Here is an 11,751-nt window from a genome sequence, read left to right on the forward strand (position 1 = left end):
TCTGAGTCACTGGGAGTAAAAGGATCAATTAATCTGCCCGATTTCGCGAGTGTCTTCCAGGCAGAAGTATTCGCTATAGCCGAAGGCTGCCGTCTCTTAGAACGTAGGGGATTGCGTCACGGCGAGCGAGTAGCCATTTTCTCAGATAGCCCGGCGGCCATTATGGCCTTAGTGTCTTTTACAACAAGGTCGAAACTAATCAAGGAGTGTAGGACAGTAAATCGTCAACTCGATTTAGATTTAGTTTGGGTCCCTGGTCATAGCAACATTCCCGGAAACGAGGCTGCAAACGAGTTAGCCAGAGGGGGTTCCACATTGGTGTCGATCGAGGATCGGATCTCACCCCCAATTGGAACCTTATATAAGGACCTATTTCTCCACAATCTCCGGAAATCGGATCAAAGATGGCGCACCGTGGCAGGCTGCCGTATATCCAAACTATTGTGGCCTGCGTACAGCCCAGAGAGAACACACAACATACTAAGGAAACCCAGATCTGACGTTGCTAGGCTTGTTGCGACTCTTACTGGGCATTGGCCGATTGGTACCCACGCGGGAAGGCCGGAACCGCCTACAACGACTTCTGTAGAAGCTGCAGAGATGAGAACGAGCAGGAAGCAGTAGAACACCTTCTTTGCAAATGTCCAGCTCTAATGAGGAGCAGAAATACCATGCTAGGAGCATATGAGTTCACATCGTTACGAGAGCTATCTGATGTAAGTATCCACAACATACACAACTTCATCAACCACGCCGGCTGTTTCTAACATACTCATTCGAGGTATATGGTATCAAAATGGTACTTAGCTGCTACTTGGGCGTAAGTTTTCCGCCACCATTCTAACCTAACCTAACCCTAGCCTACTCAGGTAGGAGTTTAGCCTGCTGCAATAGCCAGAGTGAAGTTGGGCTATTGTTGTTCTGGTCTCCCGAGGCAGATGGAGCTCCGTCACGTCAATGTCCGGTGTTTGTGTGCCTAGAACGGCATTCACAGGTCTAGAGTCTACATAACTCGAGACTGCGTCCCTGTGAATGCCGTTCAGGGCCTGTCTGTAAGCTGACGGGTCCAGAGGCTGCCTAATGAACCTCTGGACTTCGGCCATCAGATCATATAGATGCCTTCTGACGTGCCTTGGCGAGGGCTCCTCTGCACGCAGCTGTCTATTTGGGTGGCCACATCTGTGGCACCCAACAAGAAACTGCTTGCAAAGCATCGTGATGTGCTCCCTAATTGGGAGCATTTTCGCCTCATCATAGAGGTGGTGTTCTGATGACATCAGGAGGCATCCGGTCGCTGTCCTGAGTGCTATGTTTTGTGCTGTCTGTAGCTTCATCCACTGCGTCCTACTAGTCTCCGGCGACCACACTGGTGCTGCGTAATTTAAAACCGGCCGGCCTATTGCCTTGTATGTTGCCAGCAACGTTTCTTTGTCTTTGCTCCAAGTACTGCCGGCTAGCGAATTGAGGACCTTGTTGCTGCTCTGTACTTTATTGACAATAGCGGTTGCGTGCGCAGAGAAGGAGAGCAGGCTGTCGAATGTTACTCCGAGTATTTTGGGATTATTCGCCGTCGGAGTTGGTGTGTCATCGGCGTGAGTTTCCAGCGGTAGCCTGACCTTCGTCCAGGTTGTGAACAGGGTCGCAGAGGATTTCGTAGGAGAGAGGGCTAGACACTTTGCAGTGAAGAAGCGAGAAAGTTCGGAGAGATACCCGTTTACTTTCGAACACAGGTCATCAATTCCATTCCCAGTCGCCATGATCGAGCAATTGTCGGCGTAAAAGACAATCGAGACTCCCTCTGGTGGTTGAAATGTAAAAGTTAAACAGTAGCGGGCAAAGGACACCACCCTGTGGAACCCCCTGTTTTATTTTTCTAAGTTTGCTCGATTTGTCTCTAAACATTACCGACGAGTGTCGACTACTCAGATAATTTGCCGAGCACCGTTTGAGCCTCTGTGGGAGAGAAAGCCTCTATATCTTCTAGTAGCGTGGAATGGCTGACAGTGTCAAAAGCCTTTGACAGGTCCAACGCTACTAGAATCGTTCTGTCACAGGGACGTTTACGGTTAAGGCCACGAGTTATCTGAGTGTTTATGGCGTTAAGTGCTGTTGTTGTACTGTGCACTTTAAGGAAACCATGCTGATGCTTCGCTGGGGTCAGGTAGTTCGCGAAATACGGGAGCAGCGGGGCCTCAAGTGTCTTCGCTACCGGATAAAGGAGTGTTATCGGTTGATACGAATCTCCTTTGTTGACGGGTTTCCCCGGTTTGAGCAGTGGGACCACTCTCCCCACCTTCCAGATGTCTGGGAGGATGCAGTATGAACTGCCTGCTAAAGTAGCTCGTGCCTCGCTCCAGGTCCGACGAGGCATGGGCGCCGAAAGAAATTTCGACTCTGCCGTCGTCTTTCGTCGGATTGGACAATGACCTCACGCTTGACCATGGCTTACTCACACCAGAGGCTAAGTTACAGGTCTTCAGATGTTCTTCCCACTTCTCCCGCTTATGTACGTTCACTAGTTGCCGAATCTCCGCGTTGAGATCCCTGATGCGGGGAGCTCCGGGATCGGCCTGACGAAGGCTGTCACGCTCATCGGGTAGAACAGCCGCTTCGGCTGGGAAATTTGGACGTGGGTCCGTAATGCATCCTGCCGGTACGAAGCGAGCCGCAGCAGCGGTGACAGCCCTGCGGAACTTACGTTCACCAAGATGGACGTCGGTGGGTGTGGGAAGAGCAGCGAAGGTGTTTTCAGTAAATTCCGCGAAGCCTATCCAATCAGCTTTGGAGAAGTTGATATAGGTTCGATGCTCCGTGGTGCGGTTGTGTGTGTTCTGTCGCGATTGTGGTGGGGTCTATTGTGTTATGTTGTTGTGCTGTCGTGTTTGGGACTGCTCAGGTGGACTGGGGTTAGCCGTGGAGGCTGCTCTGTTTGAGCAGCAAGAGGCCACAAAGACGTGGTCCACTGCCGATGTGTCCGTAGGCCTGAGCAGACTCTGAGGTGAATCCACCCCTCGCAAGTATTGCACTTGACTGAGGTGGAGTTGTGGTATAGTCGTCTCTGGCATACAAAGCAAGTGTAGGTTTCTGGCCCTGGATTTGACTGGATGCCAGCCCTGAGTAGAAGAAAACGTAGCGAATGTAGCCCTATGGACGAACAACTTCTGAGATGCTTCTCTGACCTAAACGGGGTTAGATCACCGAAACAACAGCCCTTGGTCGGGTAAACCCTAGTCATTCCGGTACGTAGAACCGGCTGTCGTGGGAATGAGTTTTGTAAATATACCTTCCTGTTGACAAATAATGCAAAGTCAGCGCCAGTTTTTCTTTTGCAGAAATTGCAGCTACCGTTATTGTATCCTTGTTCGTTATATATGGGCTAACTAACTGAAGAAGATGGTCAAACATTCGGTAGACATTCGAAAGTAATTTTCGTAATCGTCTAATTCTTTATAGAGACGAATCGCATTCAGCCAATTAAAATTGGTGTATTTATGTCGCCCCTGATACCATTTTCTACTCCAATTACTCATCTTTTTTTTTTAATGAAAAGGTCAGTAATATAGTCACACACGCCTGTTTTGTATTTTCTTGTTCCATTTTTTACTATATTGCGAACCACACAGCTTAGCTAACCTAATATTCACGCACTCCGCCAATTTATTGTCAAAAATTTCTCATGCACATGCAACTTGTATGAGATCAACCGATATTCAACGGCGTGCGTATGAAGCTAACTCAATTTCCAATTTTTGTTCTGCGTGACATTTTGATTTGACGTTTCGCTCAATGAAATCAAATGCAAACGCATGCAAGTCAATTTCGGGTGACGCAAAAAAACAAATTCGACGGCATGCGTACCAAAACGCAAGCCGCGAATATTAGGTTAGCCTGTAACAAAGGACTTCAATACATATTATTCAATATGTATTCATATTCAATAAATATTAAACATGTAGCATTGGGCCCTGTCACACGGTCTGTATTTATTGACGTGATCCAAGTTTCATGATATTTATTGACGGTGTAGCATGCAGTATTGATGGAACATGATCCATCTCGCAAAATTTCTGAAAATTTTGAAATCTGGATCGCGGATCGTAAAGCTGATGCCACATAAAACTTTTGCTTCGCTTTACGTGACAGATTCGCTTTGACAGATAAGATGAATTGTATGAAAATGCACAAAGCATGCCACATAAATCATTGAAGCTGCAGCGCGAAGCGAAAAGATGGCCCACACCCATATTTTTGCGCGCTTTTACAATCAGCCGGTTTAATATTTGTTTTGTTTCGTCCAAATTCGAGTTTTCATGCAGAAACATAAAATTTAATTACATTGCTGATAATATTAAAGCAAAATATATAAAAAAAAAAGCGGAACAAAATTGTTTTCTTGGCGTTCATTGTGGCATACCCTTTGCGTCTGGCGCTTTCCTGGCAAAGTTATAAATATCACGCAAAGCTACAAAGTTTTATCTGGCATCAGCTTAATACCGTGTGAACGTGTAGCACTTTCAAAACGCGATCCATACATTTCGTCAGTACATCTTTTACTCTCATAATGCGAACATCGAAAACGTATTCGCTCTGCCTTCGCTCTCGGTGCTTAAAACCTTTCAAAACAAACTGAAAAAATTTTAATCAACATTGGAAATTTTAAAATAACTGTGGAATGCATTATCTGTAAATTATACGTACAAAATAAAAAATATTTTCTTGCGTCATAATAAGCGTTCAGCACAAAAATTATGCAAACACTGACACGATAAATATTGAACATGTAGCATTCGTGCGCGATCCATCAATCTATCAATATGGATTGCGATCCAAATACTGCGATAATTACCGACCGTGTGGCATCAATCGCGATTTTTGTTATTTATTGAAGGTGCAGCATCTAATATTGATGGATCGTGATACGGATCGCAATATATCTAGAAATTTTGAAATCCGGATCACGTATCGTGGATCGCGCAATAAATATTGAAGGTGTAGCATATTCAAAATGCGATCCATACATAACGTCAGCACATCTTGTATTCTCATAATGCGAACATTGAAAACGTATTCGCTCGTATTCGGCGCTTAAAACCTTTCAAAGCAAATTGAAAGCATTTACATTAACATTAGAAATTTTAAAAGAGTTATGTGTAAATGAATAATCCGTAAATAATTGGTACAAAATAAAAATATTTTCTTGCGCCATAATAAGCGTGCAGCACAAAAATTATACAATTACGGGCGCGATAAATATTGAACGTTTAGCACACACTCACGATCCATCAATATGGACCACGATCCAAATATCGCGATCCGTATTGAGTGTAACAGGCGCCTATGACAGGGCTCTCCTTTGAGGCTCTCCAGTAGAGATGGGCAGCTCAACTCGAGCGAAGCTACTAAGCTGCCTCCCAGCAGTGTTTCGCATGTTCAGATTCTAAAAAAAATATGACTCAGTAACTCAATAAATATTCGCCACATTGTCGGTCCTCAAAGTAAAGAATGAAAATAAAGTCGAGAAAAATTTAAGTTTTAAAAATTTAAAATACCAACTCTTTTCCTCTTAACAGATCTACAGTGTAAACCAGCTCTACAGCAGAGCTTCTTAAAGTGGGTTCCACGGAACCCAAGGGTGCCGTAGAAAAGTCACCGGGGTTACGCGAAATTAATTTTGATGTAATTTACATGAACAAAGCTGACGGGGACGATGACGCACAAATTAGCTCAACTTTCAACTTCGCTTATGTGTCTGCGTCATGTGACAACTATTCTGTGTTTCGTTTACATATTTGAACTAAATTTTTTTTCAGTTTGAGAAAATTTTTGGATTTATTTAAATAAGAAATGTAAAATAGGATGAAAGAAAAGTAAAACTGCAGTTTTTGCAAAGAACAGCAGTGAATTTTTGATTTTACGGGCGCAATGGCGTACGGATAATATGTAACTTTCCGCAAAAGCACCGTTGTCGCTCGCAATGACGGTGACGATGTCGGTGACGTAATGGACGTTGTGTACTTTCGCTTTAAGAGCGTTGAGCTTACGCTTGATAGCTTGTTATTTTTTTAACTAACTTCTAAAATACAATCACCGTTTAGGGTCTGCCTAAAATACTAGGGACCTCCCTTTGTGGCACAACATCAAGGCGCACGTGACAAATCGGTGGAGAAGCTCGGCCACACTATAACATATTGTGTAAGCGCCAATCACATTATCTTTTGAATTTGAGTTTATAACACTCGACGGGAAGCTTTCCAATAAGGGTGTTGGTTAAAGGGGTGGTGAGCGGAAGAGGACGGGGCGTGGCATCTCCCAAAACACCCCTTCCGAAACACGTTATGCCATCCACGATATTTTTGCAGATAATTACTTTCTGCGTAGGCGACTTTCGGCCACACTTGGCGATTATAACCTTTTCGAAGTAGAATTCTTCTTTCTATATTGCGAAAGAAAGGGGGTCGAGACCCCTTACGTTATCCACAGTATTTTTGCACATAACTCGTAATAGCTCTTCGCAAAAATATTGTGGATAACTGCTCATTGGATTAACCACCCGCCTCTTCTTCACTCGATCGTTTGACAGTTCAACGTAAATAACTATTAGCTTCAAAGTCGTATGTATCGCTTTGTGATTTTGTTACATTTAATAGCGTTCTAGTACGCGATAGTTTGTGCTATCACGTTTTGGTGTTCTTGTACCCAAAAAACTTGTAAGAAAGGAGAAATTTAGAGCGCAAAGTGATATTTCTTTTTGAGAAGTTGCTAGTTTTTACTGGATAAATTTTTGCTAGTAAGAACTTGCAAGTGAGAAAAACAGCTGATCGCATGTTGCAGGGTGGAATTGAAACTAATAAAAGAAATATTTATGAGGTTATTATAGTTGAAATCGACAAAACAACCCTATTTAAATATAATATATATTGTTTTATTAGCAACTAGCTTCGAATAAACAACAAATTAATCAGCTGTTCGTTGAACTTGCAAATTATTAGTGATTTGGCGTTCTTGTACTTTTGTCCTATGAGAGCGAATTCTCAGAAATTAAATTACTGGAGAGTTACTGGCAAGTTACCAGATAATTTGTAAAAGAACACAACTATTGTTGAAATATTAGGGGTCTATATCAAGTGATAAAGGGATAAATTGCTTAAATTTATCAGTTTATCCGCTTTCTTTCATGAACGTACCTTATACCATGTCCCCACCAGAGCTAACCACGTAGTTATGGCTACTGAGTTGATTATCCCGATAACCCACTTGATTTAGCGTAGTTTCGCCATATAAAAATGACAGCACTTAACCATTTCACTGAGATGGTTAAAAGCTAACCAACTCGAAACCACGTCGAGAGTCTGATACAACCCTGTGTTTTCCCGCCATCTGTGGGTCATTAGCGTTAAAATGTAAAGAACTCGTTCCCTACTAGTGTTTGGACTCAGCTAAAATCAGATTAGATTTACTCCGGTTTTTAAAAAAATTTGAAATCAAGTCCTCTACTCCGCTTGACTTCAAATCTATTCCGTTTTTTCATTCATGTTATGCCCCTCTTGGGGCCGTTTTTTGAGTGTTCACCACCGGTTTCAGTAAAAAAATTAAAAGTTAGCCAAATCTCACTGTTAAAAAGTAACTTTTTCATAGCAATGAGCCAATAAAGTAACTTCGTTATTTTTTGATGTATGGCTGTACAAATTGGCGGATGCAGAACTTTACTTAAGTTGTTAAAAAATATATGTAAAATGAAATTTATATAAAGTAGAAAAGGTTTGCTTTTTTACAAATTAAGTGTTAGATACGTTCTACTAACTATATAGAAAATGCTAAAAATTACCTAAATTGTAACATATCCTTACATTGCCTCGCGTACTTATTTTGCATGAATAGAAAATATTTTAGTCAAACAATTAATGTCAGAAACAAAAATTCAATCTAGTACGGAAATTTTGTTTTTGCTCCGATTTTTGCGGGAATTTAGTCCTGAATCGATTTTTGGAAGTCCGAACACTGTTCTTTACATTTGTACTGTTTTATAAACCTTAAACCGCAGTGCGGACAGCAATAGTTAGTGAGGTGGTTAAGTTCGATTTGGGATGGTTAACTTTTTGGTGGGGACATGGTATTAGTAAAAAATTTCAAAAAATTGTTTATTTTTTAACTTATCTGGCTGGTTACGTTTCATTCTTACCTCGTCCGTTGTGCAAATGTTCCTTTTATGTGTTTGTAACAAAATCAACCACCTGGCAACTTGTCAGAGTGGAATTTTGCTGAAATTTATGCGTTTATCCACCAAAAGAGATAAACTTTGGTTAAATAGGTTTCCATACAAAGTTTAACAGTTCATTTATCAAAATGATAAATCTATCACTTTATCAAGAGTTTATCACTTTTGCTGAAGACCCCTATTGTTTTTATTATAGCTAATATGCAGGCCGATTCTGAACAGAAACTCCCCGGTAGTTTTCTCCCTTTTCCCCTTCCTCCTATCACGAATAAAAATTCCTTGAAGATTTTTTCTACTAAATGGCGGAGTTGAGCTCTCAAAAAAGTGTCAAACAGCTTTTTCGAAGTTTAGTCGAAGAATTTAATCCTCCCAAGTTTTCGGGGAAAATGCAACTCCTGGGAGCTAATTATGTGAGGATTTCTTTCTCAGGAGAAACAAATTCCCGGAGAACAAACTCCCCGGGAGTATTAAGAATTGGCCTGATAAACTTTAACAATTAGACTGATATTCCAAGTGTTTCCTGCGTTTTGATACAAGTCATTCCGGCAGGTTCTGCAATTCACTTGCGAGTGAATTTTAGTCAAGTTCGCTTTGAATTCAAATTGGCAGGGGTCGAAATTCACTCCAGAACCTACCCGAATGCCTTCATTTGCTTCAAATAGGCGAAAACGCAAGTGAAAATTGTGATTTTTACCCATTTTTCTAAGGGGTCCCTAGGAGCCTATAGGGGGCCTAGATGATCGGCGTCACGCAGCCTCCTCCTTCGCCCACCGTCCCTTTAACCAACGTTCTTATACCATGTTCTGACCGACATCGAAAACACGTTTTCGTTGCTAAAACTGGTTTTCGAACTAAAACTTGTGTTTTCGTCCATGTAAAATCTGTCAAACGAAAACAAGTTTTCGCTGAAAACCACTTGAAAACTCACGTTCCACTCATTCTAATCGGTGTCTGCACTAGTTTTTTTCGATTATTTATCGGCTCGGTGGAGGTCATATTTTATCATATTTAATACGCCACTTCGGATTTATTGATAATTGGCTGACCAAAATAAAATAAGTATGGAAGTAAAAGGTTGTCAATAAAAAGAAATTGAAGGAAAATTATTTTGATTTTGTATTTGTGTAGGCCTTCGCCCACAATCCCAAAACTCGTTTTTTAAGGTGTTTTCGTTGTCGGTCAGAACATGGTATTATTGGAAAGCCAACCCACACTAGATCCGATACTAGGGTTCTGGTACTCGATTTCAAAAAATATCGTTCCAAACTATCGGTATAGAATACCAGAAGTAACGATATGGTATCGTATCGTATCGAAATTCGTCTCCCTACTTCAGATTAAACAATTTATCGACCGTTTCGGATTTTTGGGAAAATTTTATCGGTATGATAATTAGACTTATCAGATATTTCCGAAAGATATGTAAATTATTTGCATCAATAATTAACAACTAGTACATAATTGTGAAACGTTTTTTGTAAAGGTTTATAATGTGTGGAAGGACCTGCCTGTAAGTGTAGAAATCTTGTAAAGCACCTTGTTATCATATTAAATTTGCGGTATCCCTTTCATGCAGGACATTGGAACCGCAAGATGTACTTTGTGCCTGTAAATATAAATCCACTAATTCGACTGTCAATATAAACAAGTCTGAAAACCACGGCGTCGATAAACCTAAGAATGAAGACCAAGAAGCCGGGCATTCAATTGGAGATAGTACTCTTACTCCGGAATGGCGTTCTGAGTTTAATTGCGGCCGTAAATATCAACCTTCATATAATATGACACCTACTGATATTACACCTGTGATTGTATCAACTGATCACTTCTGTGACGACTCTGAAAGTGAGGGATCGAACTCTCACTCGAGAGTAGTTGTGCCTATGATGTGGGGCATGATTCCGTTTTGGCACAAAGGGGACTATCGACGTCACGGTTTGTCAACCAACAACTGCCGATTAGAGCATATGTTAGAATCCAAGTTATATCGAGGTCCATTCCGAAGAGGTCAGCGATGCGTGGTGCTGTGTGAAGGATTCTATGAGTGGCAAACAACAAAATCGGCCAAACCTTCGGAACGTGCAGCCCATCTTTTACACATGCCTCAAGCGGAAGGCATAAAGGTTTACGATAAGTCTACATGGACACCAGGGAATGTACAACTTCTGAAAATGGCTGGCCTTTTTGACGTCTGGGAGGACGAAAATGGAGACAAGATGTTTAGTTACAGCATTATAACATTTGAGTCATCTAAAATAATGTCATGGCTGCATCATCGGATGCCAGCCATACTGGAAACAGAGCAGCAAGTGAACGTACGTACATAAAGTAATTATTGCCTATCAATATAAAAATTTAGTTTTCTCATAAAGGACTGGCTTGACTATAGGCGAGTCACCGACGAAGAAGCGTTGGCGACATTGCGTCCTGCCAGCGAATTGAAATGGTACCGCGTATCAAATCTTGTTAATAATTCACGAAATAAATCTGAAAAATGTAATAAACCTATCGAGTTGGTACAAAAAGCGGAAAACAATACAAAAAATAAAACATTGCTGAGTTGGCTGAATGTGCGAAAGCGTCGCGAAGAACAGGCAAGGCAATTGAGCGATGATGAGAGCACAACAGGATTTGGCGGTGGGAGCGGCGGAGCAAGCACAACAAGTGAAAGCGAGGCCGAGAACCCGCCAAAACGACCACGCTTCCGCGACTACAAACGAGCGGTCAGAGAAGCGGCTCTACTTAATGCCGCATCGACAGATAGTGCCAGCGAAAAACCGCAAACGTGCGATGAAAGCTAGGTTTTGAATGTAACAAGTCATCTTTGCCAAGTTTATCACTCACATTATTCATTATAACTATACATAAAATACATATTAACAATTAGCATTGAATGAAATTAGAAGTTAAAAATTGCAAAATAAAAAACTTGTTTTTATAGTACTAATCATAAAAATGGCATTAACCCTAGAACACTGACGTTCGCCTGTGAGGCGGAACGAATTCGGTTTCCGCGCGATATTTCAGGAACGCTTTTAATGATCAAAGTAAACGTTCGCACCAACTCAGCTTAGCGCTGTACGAGGCTGTTAGCAAACGCACATTGTACAGTGGCCTTGCTGGGCTGAGCTCCACGCAATCTTGACGCCAAACAAGCGAACGTTAGTAGTAAAGGTTGTTGTTGTTGTTGTTGTAGCGGCTACAACAACCCCGCCCAGGACGGTTGGTATCTCAGTCGTTGTCGTCAAGTTCCACTAAAGGCAGCCCTAGGAAGCCTGCAGCTTCTGTAGGGTTGGTCCACAGGGACAAGGTTGTTAGGGTTGTCGGGTTTTCCGGGCATGCGAAGAGATGTTTCGAGTCATGTGGGGTCTCTCCGCATGCCGGACACTCATTTGGCACATCCTCATTCAATCTACTCAGGTAGGAGTTTAACCTGCTGCAGTAGCCGGAGCGAAGTTGTGCTAGTGTCTCCCAAGGCAGATGAAACTCCGTCTCGTCTTTGTCCGGGGGCGGTATGCCTGGAACGGCATTCGCAG

General features: G+C 42.0%; 1 protein-coding gene across 1 annotated transcript; it reads left to right on the plus strand.

Annotated features, from left to right (window-relative positions):
- The first annotated feature begins 9,469 nt into the window (after positions 1-9,469).
- LOC118745446 (abasic site processing protein HMCES) lies at positions 9,470-11,142 on the plus strand. The gene is made up of 4 exons (XM_036478901.1): positions 9,470-9,598; positions 9,699-9,725; positions 9,792-10,530; positions 10,588-11,142. Exons 2-4 carry the CDS (start codon positions 9,706-9,708, stop codon positions 11,014-11,016), a joined length of 1,188 nt encoding a protein of 395 aa, XP_036334794.1. The 5' UTR covers positions 9,470-9,598; positions 9,699-9,705; the 3' UTR covers positions 11,017-11,142.
- Positions 11,143-11,751: the final 609 nt, after the last annotated feature.

Source organism: Rhagoletis pomonella, unplaced genomic scaffold (genome assembly GCF_013731165.1).
Source record: "Rhagoletis pomonella isolate Grant_MI unplaced genomic scaffold, Rhpom_1.0 Rhpom_scaffold_00001, whole genome shotgun sequence".
Lineage (NCBI taxonomy): Eukaryota > Metazoa > Arthropoda > Insecta > Diptera > Tephritidae > Rhagoletis > Rhagoletis pomonella.